The following is a 20366-nucleotide window of genomic DNA, read 5'->3' on the forward strand; positions in this document are numbered from 1 at the left end:
GACACTTATTTAGCAGTAAATACCTAACCACACACTTCACAGTTCTTGCAGAATAATAAGGTACATGAGACACTATTTCTCAAATAAATTGAACAGACCCTGTCTTTGTTTTAACACATGGCCTATTTGTGTTACATTAATTGCACTCTTAAGTTGATGCATTGTTGTTACTTGAAATGGTACATAATTTCCCTCTAAAATTGGCCGTGGACTGTCTTAGGACCAAAAATCTATCCTTTATATATCCCCACAATAATTGACTGAATACATTGAAAAATTCCTTCTTTTTAACAGTTTCTTCTACTACAAAGGTTAGGCCAAATTATTTGTTTAGATAATGAAATTAACAGATATAGTTATGCAAACAATACTTTTGACAAATCTGGTAATTATTTTGGAATTAAATAAGGGCTGACTTTGCTAATATGTTTTCGAATGGAGCCAAGTAAATACTTCAAGAATCCTAGTAGTTCTTCTTCCAAATGTTTATAATTGCTATAGAATTTATATTTGTTCATAAGTTAACAATAGAATCTAAGTCTCAAAACAATTACTGATTTCACCCTATAATAAAAGATATTAACTAGGAGTAGTCAAAATAAATTAGGAAATTAATTACATGCACAAAACTACACACAAAATTAGACCTGGTGCTATATTTCTTAAGACTGAGGGCCAGTCTTTCTCTCTCATGAAAATGCAGATTGCATTCATCTATGTTAATGGTAATTAGGCAAAAATGAAAATAAAATGAATTTAATGAGGCAGATAGGAAAACAAGAGAGGGAGTAAAGAGATCCCAGCTTGCTTCATCACACATGGTGGCCACAATGTAGTACTACGAGAGAAAGAAGAGAGTTACATGCATAAGAATGTTGCTGCCACTTTTGTATCTGCACAGGGTGTGAAAACACAGTGGAAAATCACTCACTGTTAGCTGACAGTGGATCGGCTGCAAAGCCAAGGAGTTAACCCTGAAAGGGAGAATGAAACTGAATGTGCTCTTTGATCCGTGTGGGACAGAGGGTCCAAACACCACCCAGAGATGAGTAGAGACAAAAACACAAAACAATTCAATGCCCTCCATAACAGCATTCTGCACTATTCTACTACAGTACCCACACTGGTTCAACTGTATCCATCTTGATGGCTGCTGAAGGGGATGTTAAACTAGCAAAACTAAAACGTTATCACATGGGTTGAACCAATCAAAAAAATGGAAAACAGAGAGACACATTAAAAAATTATACTATGTATAACAAGGTACTGTACTGTTGACACTGGAGTATTATTAAATATGTAGTCTCATAAAGCTCAGCATTTGGTGCCTTCCTGTTCTCAATTTACATAAATGATTTATGAAAGACTTTGGAGGAATTTTCAGGAACTTTTATACAAGATGATACCATACCAATATACTGATGAACAGCCCTGTATCTCTGTACCAGACATAGCCAGGAAAATAAGGGAACAGGCTAGCAACTGGGCCACAGCATACTGCTTAACTATTTATATTGCACAATGCCAAACAAATAATAATCCAGGTAAGTGCAACGAGGAGTCATATACCGAGAGTTCTTTACATACTTAATTATTTGTATAGGTGATTCATCCACCCAAAGAATGAGAATTTCAATGATTTATATTTGCTATCAATATTGATACTAGTTGATGTTGTTGTGGTCCTCAGGCCAGAAACTGGTTTGATGCAGCTCTCCATGCTACTCTATCCTGTGCCAGATTCTTCAACTCCAAGTACCTACTGCAACCTACATCCTTCTGAATCCACTTAGTGTATTCGCCTCTTGGTCTCCCTCTAAGATTTTTACTCTCCACACTGCCCTCCAATACTAAATTGGTGATCTCTTGATGCCTCAGAATATGTCCTACCATCCTATCCCATCTTCTAGCCACGTTGTACTACAAATTCCTCTTCTCCCCAATTCTATTCAGTACCTCCTCATTAGTTACATGATCTACCCATTTAATCTTCAGCATTCTTCTGTAGCACCACATTTTGAACACTTCTATTCTCTTCTTGTCTAAACTATTTGTTATCCATGTTTCACTTCCACACATGGCTACACTCCATACAAATACTTTCTGAAACGACTTCCTGACACTTAAATCTATATTCAGCATTAAGAAATTTCTCTTCTTCAGAAAGGCTTTCCTTGCCATTGCCAATCTGCATTTTATATCCTCTCTACTTTGACCATCATCAGTTATTCTCCTCCCTAAATAGCAAAACTCATCTACTACTTTAAGTGTCTCATTTCCTAATCTAATTCCCTCAGCATCACCCGATTTAATTTGACTACATTCCATTAACCTAATTTTGCTTTTGTTGATGTTCATCTTATATCCTCCTTTCAAGGCACTGTCCATTCCATTCAACTGCTCTTCCAAATCCTTTTCTGTCTCTGACAGAATTACAATGTCATCGGCAAACCTCTAAGTTTTTATTTCTTCTCAATGGACTTTAATTCCTACTCCAAATTTTTTCTTTTGTTTCCTTTACTGCTTGCTCAATATACAGATTGAATAACATCAGGGATAGGCTACAATGCTGTCTCACTCCCTTCCCAACCACTGCTTCCCTTTCATGCCCCTCGACTCTTATAACTGCCATCTGGTTCCTGTACAAATTGTAAATAGCCTTTCGCTCCCTGTATTTGACCCCTGACACCTTCAAAATTGTGAAAAGTTTTCTCTAAGTCTACAAATGCCAGAAATGTAATTTGCCTTTTCTTAATCTATCTTCTAAGATAAATTGTCGGGTAAATATTGCCTTGCGTGTTCCAACATTTCTATGGAATCAAAACTGAACCTTCCCCATGGTCAGCTTCTACTAGTTTTTACATTCGTCTGTAAAGAATTTGTGTTAGTATTTTGCAACCATGACTTATTAAACTGATAGTTTGATAATTTTCAGACCTGTAAACACTTGCTTTCTTTGGGACTGGAATTATTATATTCTTCTTGACGTCTGAGGATAATTCACCTGTCTCATACATCTTGCCCACCAGATGATAGAGTTTTGTCACGGCTGGCTCTCTCAAGGCTATAAGTAATTCTAATGGAATGTTGTCTACTCCTGGAGCCTTGTTTTGACTTTGGTCTTTCAGTAGTCTGTCAAACTCTTCACTCAGCATCATATCTCCCATTTCATCTTCAACTACGTCCTCTGCCATTTCCATAATATTGTCCTCAAGTACATCTCTTTTGTATAGACCCTCTGTATACTCTTTCCACTTCTCTGCTTTCCCTTCTTTGCATAGAACTGGTTTTCCATCTGAGCTCTTGATATTCATACAAGTGGTTCTCTTTACCCCTAGTGGTATATGCCTCTACATCGTTTCATTTATCCTCCGGCCATCCCTGCTTAGCCATTTTGCACTTCCTGTTGATCTCATTTTTGAGACGTTTGTATTCCTTTTTGTTTCATTTACTGCATTTTTATATTTTCTCCTTTCATCAATTAAATTCAATGTTTCTTCTGTTACCCAAGGATTTCTACTAGCCCTCGTCTTTTTACCTACTCAATCCTCTGCTGCCTTCACTACTTCATCCCTCAGAGCTATCCATTCATTTTCTACTGTATTTCTTTCCCCTGTTCTTGTCAACCGTTCCCTAATGCTCCTTCCGGAACTCTCTACAATGTCTGGTTCTTTCAGTTTATCCAGGTCCCATCTTCTTAAATTCTCACCTTTTTGCAGTTTCTTCAGTTTTAATCTACAGTTCATAACCAATAGAGTTTGGTCAGAGTCCACATCAGCTCCTGGAAATGTCTTACAATTTAAAACCTGGTTCCTAAATCTCTGTCTTACCATTATATAATCTACCTGAAACCTTCCAGTGTTGCCAGGCCTCTTCCACATTACAACCTTCTTTCATGATTCTTGAACCAAGTGTTAGCTATGATTATGTTATGCTCTGTGCAGAATTCTACCGGGTGGCTTCCTCTTTCATTCCTTACCCCCATTCCATATTCACCTACTACTTTCCCATCTCTTGCTTTTTCCTACTATTGAATTCCAGTCCCCCATGACTACTAAATTTTCGTCTCTTTCACTATCTGAATAACTTCTTTTATCTCATCATACAGTTCATTAATCTCTTCATAATCTGCGGAGCTATTTTGCATATAAACTTGCTCTACTGTGGTAGGTGTGGACTTCATGTCTATCGTGGCTACAATAATGCATTCACTATGCTGTCCATAGTAGCTTACCCACATACCTATTTTTTTATTGATTATTAAACCGACTCCTGCATTACACCTACTTGATTTTGTATTTATAATCCTGTATTCACCTGACCAGAAGTCTTGTTCCTCCTGGCACCAAACTTCACTAATTCCCACTATATCGAATTTTAACCTATCCATTTCCCTTTTTAAATTTTCTAACCTGCCTGCCCGATTAAGGGATCTGACATTCCATTCTCTGATCCATAGAACACCAGTTTTCTTTCTCCTGATAATGACGTCCTCCTGAGTAGTCCCCGCCCGGAGATCTGAATGGGGGACTATTTTACCTACAGAGTATTTTACCCAAGAGGACGCCATCATCATTTAATCAAACAGTAAAGCTACATGCCCTCGGGAAAAATGACAGCTGTAGTTTCCCCTTGCTTTCAGCCATTTGCAGTACCAGCACAGCAAGGCTGTTTTGGTTAATGTTACAAGGCCAGATCAGTCAATCATCCAGACTGTTGCCCCTGCAACTACTGAAAAGGCTGCTGCCCCTCTTCAGGAACCACATGTTTGTCTGGCCTCTCAACAGATACCCCTCTGTTGTGGTTGCACCTACGGTATGGCTATCTGTTTTTGCTGTGGCATGCAAGCCTCCCCACCAACGGCAAGGTCTATGGTTCATGGGCAGATTAATACTGGTAAGAAATCAAAATATGTGACATAAATGGGTATATCTTTTTACTGCATTGAGGTAGAAACAGACAATAACAAATGACCTAGTTGGCATATAAAAATGTACTACTGTGGTAGGTGTGGGCTTCGTGTCTATCTTGGCTACAATAATGCGTCCAGTATGCTGTTCATAGCAGCTTACCCGCACTCCTTTTTTTTAATTATTATTTATTATTAAACCTATTTGTGCATTACCCCTATTTGCTATTGTATTTATAATCCTGTATTCACCTGACCAGAACCCTTGTTCCTCCTGTCACTGAACTTTACTAATTCCCATTGTATCTAACTTTAACCTATCCATTTCCGTTTTTAAATTTTCTGACCTACCTGCCCAATTAAGTGATCTGACATTCCACACTCCGATCCGTAGAATGCCAGTTTTCTGTCTTCTGATAACGATGTCTTCATGAATAGTCCCCGCCCAGAGATCCGAATGAGTGACTATTTTACCTCCAGAATATTTTACCCAAGAGGACGCCATCATCATTTAACCATACAGTAAAGCTGCATGCCCTCGGGAAAAATTACAGCTGTAGTTTCCCCTTGCTTTCAGCCGTTTGCAATACCAGCACAGCAAGGCCATTTTGGTTAATGTTACTAGTCCAGATCAGTCAATCATCCAGACTGTTGCCCCTGCAACTACTGAAAAAGCTGCTGCCTCTCTTCAGGAACCACATTTTTCTGGCCTCTCAACAGATGTGGTTGTGGTTGCACCTACAGTACGGCTATCTGTATCGCTGAGGCACACAAGCCTCTCCACCAACAGCAAGGTCCATGGTTCATAGGGGACTGATACTGGTAAGGTATCAAAATATGTAACATAAATGGTTATATTCTTTACTGCATTGAGATAGAAACAGACAATAATCAATGACAAGGAAAAGTACTTTTTCCTGTGATAAAATAACATATTAACAATTTTCAAATTCTTTTCCTTTACTTATCATGTAAGACCTTGCATGTTGTCAACATTCCTGATTAAAGGTCAACAGGAGGTACCTTATAGGTTATGATGAGTGCATTTATGAATATCAAAATATGTGACATTAATGGCAGCATCTTTTGATTACATTGACTTAAACGCTTAACTGTTATACACCACCAAGGGACCATACCCCTTATTATGTGATTTAAATATCAGCATGACATGCTAATCAGTTCCTGAGAAGGAAGGATCTTAACACAGGGACATAACAAATGACTGCCTTTTCATATCAGATAATTACAAATTAATGATTTTCAGATTTTTTTGTTTACCTGTATTGTTTGGCCCGCCCAGCCCAGTGACCCCACCCCCATCCCTCGGGAACGTCTCACACCAGACAAGTGTAACCCCAATGTTTGCGTGGTCGAGTAATGATGGTGTACGCGTACATGGAGAAAGTGTTTGCACAGAAATTGCTGACATAGTGTAACTGAGGTGGAATAAGGGGAACCAGCCCGCTTTCACCGAGGCAGGTGGAAAACCACCTTAAAAACCATCCATAGACTAGCCGGCACACCAGACCTCGACACTAATCTGTCAAGCAGATTCGTGCTGGGGACCGGCATGCCTTCCCGCCCGGAAAGCAGTGTGTTACACCATACGGCTGAACAGGCAGGCTTTATTTACCTGTACTGTGAAAACTTCTTTCTTTCCAAATTTCATTATTCTAGCCCAACAAGAAGTATCCTGTAGGTTTTGTTGAGTGAGTCTGCAAGTATCTAAATATGTGACATCAGTGGACTTGATTGAAATGACTTAGAAATTTACATTTATTTTGCCACCAAGGGACCATAGGTCTTAGCATGTACATAAATTTTGACTATATATGTCTACCCACTCCTGAGAAAAAGGGATCTTGACAGAGAGATGGACAGACAATCATATAACAAATGACAAAATTTTTCTTCATGTGAGATAATCATAAATTAGCTATTTTTGGATTTTTCCCTTTATCTGTACTGTGACAGCTTCCTTATTACCAAAGTTTGTTATTCTAGGCCAGTAGAAAGTATGCTATAGCTTTTGATAAGTGAGTTTGCAAGTATCAAAACATGTGACATAAATGGCCATATCTTTTGGTTACAGTGGCTTAGAAGCTTCAGTTTTTTACTCTGCCCAGGGATGTAGATCTCAGTGTGTGACATAAATTTCAATGTGATTCTTTTCCCCATTTGTGTGGAAAAAAAGTTTTTAACAATTGGGCAGAAAGACAGACAGACAACAAAGTGTCCTTATAAGGGTTTTGTTTTTCCTGATTGTGGTATGGGACCATAAAAATGATTTATATAAATAGAGATCAGTAGACACATGCTCAAGGTGAGGAGTCATCTCCCATCTTCAATGAAATTTTCCCATCTTCAATGAAATTTTTTTAAACGTAATCACCTTCTTAAATTTTTGTCACCTTTTTCAACCTTCTTTGCTCTTTATGGAAGAAAATAAGCTATTTACTTTTTTTCCAAGTTTCTGCATCCATGTTCATTCATTTAACTTTTTGGGATACTCTAATGATGAAGGTAGTTATAATAATCTAACACAAGGAGCTTCTGAAATATTGTTCCTTTTTTATTTTTGTATTTTAGTGTTTTGCATATTTTGCACAGATGTTAACGGTGTCAAATATTGCTCTATTACAACTATTTTTGTCCCAGATTTTTATTTTGCTGCAGTAGTGAAACTACTGCTGTGGTACTTTGTTCAGTTTCAGAAATAAACCTTGAGATGGTAAAATGCAAATTCCGTAGTGAATGGTTAGAAAAGATATACAGATTGAAAAGTAAAGTCTCTGCATGGAGGAAAAAAGTTAGTGAAAGTGAACTACTCTGCAGTGTGTGTTCTTGCGCTATTAATTTTCAGACAGTTTTTAACAACTCACTCTCAACAAAACATAAGTGTAATTTAAAGTTAAATGTGGACCACATCAGTTACTTACAGAACTTGCATATCAGAAACAACCTTCTATTTTGGTTCATGTGCCAACAATATGGAAGTTAGGGACCAAGGATAGTGTCATCACTGTAGGATTGATTTGGACAATGAAACCAGGGATTTCCAATTACTCTGTGGATTTGTCAAATGATATTTGTAACATTTTTAAAATGAAGTTCCCTGATAGTGTTTCTGAACCTTTTTCACATTTGTTGAATAAAATGAGACACCTAATAACTAGTGGACTGACACCATATTTCTGGGAACATGTTAGAAGAAGTACATTGATCTTATTGAAAATTAAGTTTTAATGAAACTACCAGTGTTAAAGATAAAACCATTACTTTTGGTCAGAGAGTAAGTGTTGCAATACAACACATTGTCTAAGAACTTTCTTTATCTTCAAAGCAGGTGGTGAAACATTACATCAAAAATTATGCAAAGTGCTTTATGAAGCCAACTTGTCCCTAAAATAAGTGCCTGTTGCTGGGATCAGTTGGACCTATCATCAATAAACAAGTGTTTATGTTCTCAGCTAGTGATGTCCAGGAGACACTAGGTAGACAACTTATCAACATCAGAACTTGGCAACAATCATATGTGTATAATGCATATGTAAAAGCTTTGGAGTGTATTGGTGAAGAAGCATCCAAATTTTCTGGTCAATATTAAGTGTTGTTTTGGCAGTTGGCCTTTTCACTGGGAAGAATTTGAAGGAATTCAGTCTAAGTTTGACATTCCACATCACACGTTTCCAAGGGATGCAACCACAAGGTGGCTTACATTACGACTTTCAAGCCACCAGGATTTTGGAACAGTGAGATGGTATACAATATTACTTTTGGAAGTATACACCTCGAATAAAGTTTTCTGCTACTGTTCAGTTCAAAGCCTATAATGTCATTTTGAATGCTTTAAAAAACTAGCAATGAAAGCAGAATTTCTATTCAAAATTTCATTGGCTGGACTATTCAATAAGTTCATACAATGTTTCTAAAGCCAAACAAGTTTGATTCATAAGTTGAATTATGGAAAAGCATACTCCAAATATTCTTGGTTCATATTTTGAAGGTTCCGCTTTGAGAAAATTTGAGAGTATTTCTGAAGTTCTTCATAATGAACTCTTTACATTGGGTAATGTATGTCTTTTGAACAACTAATGTTAATAGGCAAGTAGCTGAAGAGCTTAGTAAACTAGAAGAATGTGATGAATTATGGTTTCTAAAGAATGCCCAAAAACATTACATCACAGTTTGTAAACATGTGATGGAAAAGACATGGTTGTCAAGTGCCCCACTGAAAAGATTTCGTCTTTTAGGCCCCAAAGAAAGAATAAAGAGTAGAAGCAACAGTGACATGTTAAAGGTTGCAAAAATGACACTGTTTGGCATCCAGCAAGACTACTTATTAGACAAGTGGAAAGTTCTACAGTTTTAAAAGTATAACTCAGCTTCACATATCAAAAACATTGACAATTACTGGCAATAGCACATGTCAAAAAGAGACTTGAAATTCATAGAGTTAAAGTACCCAAACGCTTCAAAACATTTTGAGACCTGTCTCACTTTGTCCAACAGAAATGTGGACATAGCGAGAAAATATTTCATTTTGAGCCCACATTAGGGGAAGACGAGGCAGCGATGAATGAAAGATTTTTAAACAGTACTTTGAATGTGTTGCATGCTTTGGAACAACACCCTCATTTTCACTATGTGCTCATTGACTCATGGCTCATTAGGTATGGACAGCAAGCACATACCAATTACACTGCTTATCAGGAAGAATGTGAGAGGAAAAAGAAAACTTGAAGTAGAAGAAAAGCAAAAAGCGGAAAAAAACCAAAGGCATCTTCAGTAGGAAATTAATATGATGAATAACTTGAAAAAATCAATTGAGTATGAGGCAACTGTGCTGGAAAAAAATATGCCAGTTGTCTAAGGAGGCACAAGAAGAACATCACTTTGAAGCTTCAGCTAAACTGAGAAAGCATTTGGCCGAAGGTATTCTTGAGGGTGCATATATCATGAAAGTAGATGAAAGAGTGAAAGGAAAGGAGGTGGAACTCATTAGGAGAAATCTTGCAAAAAGAAAATCTAGTATGATAACTTCATTTCTTGCTAAGATCCCTAAGAATCAGTAATCCAAAACCATTTCATTGATCGTTTTCCAGTACTGAAGGGAGAATGTCATTAGTTGTAAAAATGTGATCTAGATTTTTCTTGTGAATTATGATTACCGGTATCAAATTACTGATACTGAATTACACTACTGGCCATTAAAATTGCTACACCATGAAGATGATGTGCTACAGACGCGAAATTGAACCGACAGGAAGAAGATGCTGTGATATGCAAATGATTAGCTTTTCAGAGCATTCACACAAGGTTGGCGCCGGTGCCGACACCTACAATGTGCTGACATGAGGAAATTTTCCATCCGATTTCTCATACACAAACAGCAGTTGCTGGCGTTGCCTGGTGAAACGTCATTGTGATGCCTCGTGTAAGGAGGAGAAATGCGTACCATCACATTTCCGACTTCCATAAAGGTCAGATTGTAGCCTATCATGATTGCGGTTTATTGTATCGCGACATTGCTGCTCACATTGGTCGAGATCCAATGACTGTTAGCAGAATATGGAATTGGTGGGTTCAGGAGGGTAATACAGAACGCCGTGCTGGATCCCAACAGCCTCATATCACTAGCAGTCGAGATGACAGGCATCTTATCTGCATGGCTATAACAGATCGTGCAGCCACATCTCGATCCCTGAGTCAACAGATGGGGACATTTGCAAGACAACAACCATCTGCACGAACAGTTTGATGATGTTTGCAGCAGCATGGACTATCAACTCGGAGACCATGGCTGCGGTTACCCTTGACGCTGCATCACAGACAGGAGCGCCTGTGATAGTGTACTCAATGATGAACCTGGATGCACAAATGGTGAAACATCGTTTTTTCGGATGAATCCAGGTTCTGTTTACATCATCATGATGGTCACATCCGTGTTTGGCAACATCGCGGTGAACGCACATTGGAAGCATGTATTCGTCATCGTCATACTGGCGTATCACCCGGCGTGATGGTATGGGGTGCCTTTCGTTACACGTCTCGGTCACCTCTTGTTCACATTGACGGTACTTTGAACAGTGGACGTTACAGTTCAGATGTGTTACTACCCGTGGCTCTACCCTTCATTCAATCCCTGCGAAACCCACCATTTCAGCAGGATAATGCACGACCACATGTTGCAGGTCCTGTACGGGCCTTTCTGGATACAGAAAATGTTAGACTGCTGCCCTGGCGAGCACATTCTCCAGATCTCTCACCAATTGAAAATGTCTGGTCGATGGTGGCCGAGCAACTGGTTCATCACAATACGCTAGTCACTACTCTTGATGAACTGTGGTATCGTGTTGAAGCTGCATGGGCAGCTGTACCTGTACACGCCATCCAAGCTCTGTCTGACTCAATGCCCAGGCGTATCAAGGCCATTATTACGGCCAGAGGTGATTGTTCTGGGTACTGATTTCTCAGGATCTATGCACCATTGCGTGGAAATGTAATCCCATGTCAATTCTAGTATAATATATTTGTCCCATGAATACGTGCTTATCATCTGCATTTCTTCTTGGTGTAGCAATTTTAATGGCCAGTAGCGTACCAATTTACCTTGTGACGGTTTGCTTGTGATAACTGCCCCAGTTTGATTACACCATCTAACCACATGTGACAGTTCAGCGACAATACTGAAAAGAAGAAAGATAGCTGAGAAGACAACAAGCATCCTGTCTGGGGATATTTTTAATGTATTAATGGATTTGAAAAATGTTACAGAATTAGTAGTCTACCTAACTTGTTGATGCTGTCAATGAAATGAACTGTGGATTCAGTTCTTGCTTGTGTCATATAGAGGCAGGATCATGGCACCACAATTAGACTTCTGTAAAACTGAATGACATTGAATCTAATTCAACTTCACAGAGACAGGTGCAACCACTGCTTATAATGATTCAGAATATTTGAAGATTTGTGACATATTTATGTGTTTCTGACTTGTAGCTAGAACCATTGAGGTGTTTGTTCCATTAATTGGGAATGACTGAAGAAGCTTAGGTGAGACTAATTATTTAAGCTGAATGGACAAAATATTTACATGAAAGTAGAGCTTCTTCTTTCTTGGATTTTATATAACTTCTGAGACTGGTGATTTTAAGCAGTTGTGGTGGTTACAATTTCCCTAGGCTTTCTTTTGATTAGTCCAAGTCTGATAATTGTTTCAGGGCTTAACAGCTACTTACAGGTAGTTAATTTTTGGTGGATTATATGAATGCCCCTAAAGTGTGACATCTTCCTGAGTTGATAATGTGATCTCAGGTTCAGGTGGGTTGTTTGGCGACAGTAATAGCTGATACCAAGGATGGTGAGAGCCCCTAGCTAGGAGGTGTGCCACAACCTGCATGTATTAATAAATCTGTATGAAGGAAAAAAATGGCCACACTCTATCCGCAATTATAATAGAGAAATTTATCATCATGTTAACTGTATTTTTTGGCAGGGAACAAATTAAGACAATTTGTTTGCACCATATTTGATTACTGAAATAATTTGTCACCTTCAAACCACCTTTTTAAAATATTATATCACCATTTCATCACCTTTTTCAAATTTTTGTCACCATTCTCACCTCTTTCAAGTGCCATCATGGCTTCTCACCCTGCAAGCTAAGTAAAACCCCAAGTGTAAAATTTCTAGGCATCAAGATGGATAACAAATAGACGTAGCTCCAGCATGTGGATATGTTAATCAAAAAGATGAGTTCAATTTGGTGTACAAGTCCATAATAGATTTCTGGTAGACATCAGACAGTAGAAATCCCCAGATGTCCAAAAACATAGCAAAAGAGCGCCTTAATAGGCACTTCTTCTATAATTGATCAGCATATTTGGACTCAGAGATGTAAATTCCATTTAAATATTTTTTTAACTTTTATGTTACAAAGACAGCTATAGCTGTCTCTGAAATAAGTAAAGTTACTTAAATTCTTAGTATGAAGTAACAGAGGAAAGCAGTGTCTGAGTAGTGTAAGAGAATGAGGAGTGGCTGCTTTTCTGCTTATAAAAAGTAATCTAGAAATAATTTCCAGAATTATGAACATGAGTAAATTAAAATTAGTCTTAAATGGTTGTTAGAATACTTTACAGAAGTATCGTATAGTGGTTGCTTCTGCTAATTTATGTACAGTATGACTCACTTCACATCCTTGAATGATCTGCTCCATGATTGGTTAATGAGAGATGATGTGTGAATAAATGAATGAATAAATCCAAAAAAGAAGCAATTATAGTTGGAGTCACGAACAATGGCTGTTGAGTTAGACTTGTTCTTTGCATCTGCGTCATGCATTCTTCAACAGCCAATGAACATTCAGAAGCGTTTTGAGCACTCTGCTGTGAATACCATAGCTAATGTGAGCATTAAACATGATTGCAGCAAATTGTTTAGTGAATTTCTATTCCATTTGTTGCAAGCTGTCATCGCTGACAGTGGTGGTAAGTGATAAATTCTGCATAAGCAAGCGAGAGACATAATTTGCAGGACATATGCTCTCTTCAAGTAGAAATCACACCCATGTGCGTACCACAACTGTCACTTGGAATCACCAACAACTCAGTCCCCGTCCATGCCTCAACATGCGTGAACTGCCATCGTTCATGGATCGCACTGTAGTAAGAATGTTGTGTAAAATGATAAAATACACACTTTGCAGTGGCCTCATTAACAATTCCTACATGAATTTCACTGAAAACTTAAGCCTTAATGGTTTTTGTTTGATGTGATAAAAATTAGTATCAGTTCTACTGCAACAAGCATAAATGAAATAAAAATAATTTTATGTAGGCATTGCATCCTTGTCTAGGGGTTATGGAGTCTGCTGAAAAGGTATTCAAAAAGCTCTCATCTGACATAAACTAAGATGTTGGGAATTTCCTACCAATTCAAAAGAAAATTAAAAACATATCTCATTACTACAAATAATCTGATTATCCAGATTCAAAGATTTAAAATTCCTGTTACCTACATGACAAGTAGGAGTATCCATTGTAATTATTCATGACAGATATAATTAGTTTAAAATTACTTGTTATTTGTCACTTCACACCTTGGAACTTGCTTCTTCCAGTCAGAGCTAGCAGTCACTTCATTAATTGTCTGTTCAGTTGCATTTTTCAAGTAATGTGAACTACACTTGTAATCTCTCATCAGGCACTGCTGGGGCAGTCCATTTCACTGTCACTGGTGCAGCAAGCATTGATGCATACTACCCATGTTGGCAGGCTACTCCCTGGAGCTGCTGAACAACCACTGTGGTATTGCTGTAATGCCACATGACAAATGTGAAATAACAGTTCTAATCAGAGAGTATTACTGTTTTGTAAAAAAAATTGTTTTGTTACTGATGTAGGTAATTATTTTCTTTGATAAATGGATATGCAAGAAAACTAAATAAATTGCCTGATCAAAAAAACAGAGGCATCCAGAAGACATGGTCAGATGTCAGCATGTACACACAATCACTGCATATGTAAATGATTAGAGTTGCTATTCTCTGTAACAGGTAGAATGACCAGCAGAGCACAGTGCTGTTGTTCATGTTTCGTATTGTTACTAGGTCTTGTAGTGAATATATGGGGCACGAACAGCATCAAATGTTGAGTTATGACTGTGGAGGAGAGATAGACTATGCATATTCATGTGAGACAGTGTAGTCAGCAGCTGAGTGAGTTTGAAAGGTTTATTGTTGTGGGTCTCCATTTGACAGGCTGGTCAAGTCATTCAAATTCATGGGGCATTTGGATGTGACAGTGGCCCAACGTAGGACAGCATGGGAACATGAGGGCAGACATACTTGTCATCAGGGTTCCAGTCAACTGCATCTGACCATCACTAGGGAGGAGCACCACATTGCACACCAAACATATCATAAAGCTTCGCATATGTGCCTTCCATCTGAGAGCAAGTCATGAAGTCCCTGCAGTATTCTGTCATCCTGCTCCATTGGTTAGAAATTAGCTAGTAACAGTTTGACTAGGGAATTAGCATCACGTGTAGGCTGCTATTAATATCACAAGGCAAAAGGCTGCACTTGGAGTGGCTCTGTGAGCCGAAAGTGTGGACTCTTGATGAATGCCATTGGATTGTGTTCAGTGAGGAATCAAATTTCTGCACTACCCCCCATGACCATCGGTGATTACAATGGTGAGCTGAGGAGAGGTCTCATTCCTCTGATTTTTGGAGAGGCACACCAGTGTTACTGTTGGCTTCATGGTGAGGTGAGCCATTGGATAAGAGTTCAGGTTATGGTTGGTGGTACAATGGTACATCACAGACATCCAGTGTCCTCATACGATACCTCTCATGTGACGTTTTTCATGGTGTCATTTTTCAACAGGACAATGCTTATCCATGTATGGCACATATGTCTGTGATCTCTTTGCATGTTGTTGAGCTATGCCTGTCATCAGCAAGATCCCCATATCTCTCCCCTGTAGAATATGTGTGGGACCAGGTGGGGCAACAACTCCATCCAAGTGCCAGTAACCAGTATATCAAGAACCAGTTACAACAGCTCGTAGGCCAGCTTGCATCAGCAGTGGATACAATAGCTTTATGATGTCCTTCCCACCTAAATTAATGCATGCCTCTAGGCTAGAGGGGGCGCAGCATCATACTGATAAGTGTGCTGACACTGCCAAGTTCTTTGCAAATTTAACTCAATAATTCAATCATTGAAATAACATCACATATCTTCTCAAACTGCCAAGTTTCATTTCATTTTCTACTCCCCTTCTGATTGATTCACTTCTTTTGTCTGGCAGTGTATTACATTAACCAGTAGACAATATGCTGCAGCTGTTGAATATAACTAAGGAAGTAGCAGAAATCAAATAATGGAAAATCCAGGATGAAATGTAACAATATTGTGAAAAGGAAAGTTGCTATTTGCCATATAGCGGATATGCTGAGTCACAGATACACACAACAAAAACAGACTGTCACAAATATAGCTTTCGGCCAGTAAGGCCTTCGTCAAAATTGGACCTCACACACACACACACACACACACACACACACACACACACACACAGGAACACAACTCACACACCCGACTGCAGTCTCAGGCAACTGAGGCCACACTGCCAAGGAAGTAGCAGCTTCTTTGAAATACATTCCATCCTTCTACTTTACTAGGCTAAATTTACCTTACATAAGTGTAAAGTGATAAGCTATAAAGTGGTGTTTTGTTGTTAACACCAAACACAGATTAATATTTTAAGAGTTGTTTCCCTTTTGTTAATTATACCATAGTGCATTCCATATTCCTGAAAGTTCTTTTTGTTGATGGGATCTGAAAAACTCAATAAGTGAAATAGGGAATGTTAATGTATAAGAAAAAGTTATATTAATTATGTACTTAAATTACAGGGCAACTGCTGCTCCAGGCTATTGGCAAAATACAGTAGGTGACCTTGCCAGTGAGGTGCAAGTGAAACTTGGTACAACACTGCGCCAGAAGCTCTGGACAGCTCTACCGTGCAGTTGTCATGGGACTCTCGATACTCATTGGAGTGGTCATCTCTCAGCTCATGACATGCTGCTTCGTTCCTGTTCAAAGAAGTTGGTTGCATTACAAAGAACTGGTGGAATATCATTTGATACATCTAGGAATGTCACTTCTGCTTCCCATCAACAACGTAATGTGCAGTCAACAGATGCAGACAACAGGGGTCACACAAGTCTCAAGTGGAAAAGATACCGTAAACTTACAGAAATTCCAACTTCAGATATCACTATACAGCTCACACAACAAGCTTTGCAATCTGGCTCTGATACAGAACCTGGACCTTCACACCAAGCTGATACTGCCAAAAAGAAAAAAAAGAAACGTAAAACTACACATTCCAGGAAAGGGAGACGTCTACAGTCAGCCAGTGGTCATTGCTCACCAAAGAAAATCACAAAATCTTGATAAAAAACTGAACATCTTGAAGCATTTAGCAGCATAAATTACTTGAATGTAATAGTGCCAAACTGACTGAACTGTTATGCACATATCATATTTTTATGTTTCTAAGTATATCATACCTTGGTATTCCCTACCTCCAAGTGTGGAAATGGAAGAACAGTAACTGATTTATTCACTTAGCGTATGAAGAGTCCAGGGGAAAATCCTGATAAGTCACAATTCTTATTTTTTTCAGGAGACGAAATTTAAAGTTTCAAGACTCATAAAATTTTACTTTCTCAAGTTATATTCTTCATTTTTGTTTTAGACCTCAATATATCTTTCAGAGAAAGAGCAGTTCTGAAATTATACACATCTGAATAGGATTTACAATAATATGATGCATTTTTATTATGAAGGCAAATCATACAGAGGAAAATTATGACAAGTTCATAACATATTGCAGGTAACTACAAGATTTCAAATTCATGTTACAACAAATTATCTCATATAATCATTTAATAATCTTCTATAAAAGGTCCTGTGCTTTTTCGATGGTGGGTTAATGCCAAAGATGATCAAAATACACTTGCACTTCACTATGGCAAAATCTTTTCAAGTCTTGAAAATCTCTGTATTTCTCAGCAGATATTTTAAGATCACCTGCAAAAAAATCAGAATCTCTTAATTTAAATAGCTGTATGCCTAATACTAAAAAAAATACTATTTCAATAAATAAATAAAACTTTCAAATCATACTGCTGTAAAAGAATTACTATACCTTCATATTTAGCAGAGGGTAGGCTGAACTCGCCATCTTTCAGGCTGGAATCTTGCCCTTTCTTTCCACGAAGAAGTAATGAAGCTTGCTCATATGCTCCATTGTAGCTTCCTCTATACCGAACCAGTGCTGCATGGTGTCATGTGACTTCCAATTCTCTTATTGGCCTGGACTGGAAAGGGAGTTTCTTCTTGTATATTGTATTATCCAGATGCTCTGTCCAGCATTTGATTATCTCTGGTTGCTCCTCAACATCAATGATGACAAAAGGCAAAGCATGTGTGTGTGAATTCTGAAAAACCTGACACCAGTCCTTTGGAATTTGACATTCCTGAGTTTGGTCTATCATATCAATATTTTTATCACATTCAAGGTACAAATGACCTCTTATGAGGAATGTCATCTTTACATAGTCCAATCGTTTTTCTGTATGGACCAGATGGTGAAGGAATCTGAACACAGTGGCATTCTTGTTTTGCCCTCCACAGGAGTCACAGAAGATCCCCAGATGTCCGACTTCTGGAGTTAGAAAATTGTACACAAAATGATAAAGGAACAATGAAACTTCGTCTGCTCCTTTTCGGCCTTTGCTCTCTGGATGCATGTAAAAATAGCTGTCCCCTGTTGCCAAAACATGAACATTGAATATAAATACAAAAAGCTGTCATTTATAATAAACTTCATTTGTCTTTATATTTGGACAAGGAAAGTTTTTGCTATAGTCCATCGTAATTGCAACCTTTGATGAATTTTTTTGACATTCCATCTTTGCCCTTTTTTCCTGTCATAGAACACTTTTTGTTTTCTGAGACGCAATTCATGGGCTATTTCATTGGATCAAAGTTCGGAATGGAGCCTTACTTTATTTTCAACAGATGATCGTGGATATCCAAAACTTATATTGAAATCTGAGTTGAATATAGTGTGGTATGTTTCATATGACATGTTCTGATCCTGAAACTCCTCCTTGAACATATGTAACATTTTTTTTAATATTCAAAGACTCTGGTAGGTAAATTTTTTCTGACTTTGTCAAACTGTAGTGGCTGTTGTGACCTTTAAATGATTTAATGTGCCCTCTTATTGCGTATGTTTCATTTTTCAAAGCCTGTGGGTGGGATCTGTGTTTCCCTCGGCTGTCTCATAGAGGTTGGTCTCCAGATTTAAGTTTCTTCAGTAAATGATCTACCTTGCCCTTCTTTATTCCATGTAATGACATAAATGCTTGCTTGCACACATGTACTTCTTGTACACTTCCATTAATGGTAATATAACACTGAATTTATATGATACATCACGAAACTTTGCTTCCTCCACTTCTCTTCTAGGATGCCTGCGCTGTATAGGCAGCACTGTGATTAAATCACTTAAATAGAGGTTTATTTCATCATAATTTTGAAAGTGGTTCTTGTTATTAATAATATTCCTTTTATTTTCATCACTGACAATATCAAAACAATTGTATTTGCACTTACGTGGTACTCCTGTTTCATATGGCTGCAATCTTAAACATTTGGAGGCATCTCTAATGCAACCATACTTCTTCCTTTTCTTTGTCAGCTTCTTTGATGACATTCTATAATTTTCTTCCCAAGTAGATGAATCACTGTCTTCTTTACTCATTTTACACTGACAGAATACAATGCTAGATCTAACTTCCTCCACAAATTCCACAAAGCTAACAACAATGGTCAACTTATACATAACAATGCCTGTGGAAACAATGATAAAACAACGATCATTAAGTCATAAAATTTTATCGGTGCATTCTCTGGACTTTTCAGGATATCCCTGTTTTGCGTGGACTTATAATGTTTTCCGCCTGCACATGCTTACAAGATATCAGAATATCTCTTGACTCATCAGGTTTTTGACCAGTTCTGTAAAACCAGCTAAAACTACACTGGCTGGTCTATTAAATTATGAAAAAAAAACCAGAAATTTTGGAATTTTGAACTTATCAGGTTTTTCCTCTGGACTCTTCATATACAAAACTATTTTTCCCATGAGAATGTGTGTTTTTATTGTGCTATATGGACTACGTTTTTGTGCAGGTACTGAGTACTGTTTGCAGTTTTGCAGTAGATAGACTTTTCTAATGTAATATTTAATATACAATTTTGTTACAAATAACCAGTGATGGAGTGGTCCTCAAAATAATGTTAGTTTCATTTTGAAACGTATATTTTTAAACATGTGTGATTGTTTAGTGTAACATTTTCCCGGCAAAAACCAGATGCAGTTTTTTCAAGGCCACAAATATGTTCTGTAATTTTCTAAAGAATAAAACCAAGCATTTTCAAGAAGCATTAACACTTTCTTAAGCTGGTTACTTTTTTGTAGTACTCCCATAAACAAAGAAGCACTCATGTAATAGCCAGTGTTATTGCAATAATTGTGAGCAAATAAATATTTACAACATTGTCAACAAGTTCATATTGTTTGATTACTCCGATCACCAGATGAAGCTACAGTACATTTTAGATGACATTTTCAACCAGTTAATTTCCAAAAAAAAAAAAAATCTTTAAAGAAAAAATGCATACAAACAGTGAGGCTAAAGTATTTGTGGTGTACAATTGAAGCATATTTCCCATAGCTATGCAGAGATGGAGTAAATAATGACCAGGAAGAAATAATTAATTAAAATGCATGAACTTTATTATTCGTAATTAGTCCACTGCATGGAATCTCTTCACATCTTGTAATTAGTTTTTACATCATGG

At 37.7% G+C, this 20366-nt stretch overlaps 1 protein-coding gene across 1 annotated transcript in view; it reads left to right on the top strand.

Annotated features, from left to right (window-relative positions):
* The window catches only part of LOC126473839 (uncharacterized), a 189643-nt gene extending 170948 nt beyond the window's left edge, over positions 1–18695 (top strand). The window contains exon 5 of the mRNA XM_050101166.1: positions 16340–18695. Within this exon, the coding sequence (XP_049957123.1) occupies positions 16340–16883 (544 nt within the window). The 3' untranslated portion in view covers positions 16884–18695. The remainder of the gene's footprint in view (positions 1–16339) is intronic.
* Positions 18696–20366: the final 1671 nt, after the last annotated feature.

This window comes from Schistocerca serialis, chromosome 4 (assembly GCF_023864345.2).
Source record: "Schistocerca serialis cubense isolate TAMUIC-IGC-003099 chromosome 4, iqSchSeri2.2, whole genome shotgun sequence".
NCBI classification, from domain to species: domain Eukaryota; kingdom Metazoa; phylum Arthropoda; class Insecta; order Orthoptera; family Acrididae; genus Schistocerca; species Schistocerca serialis.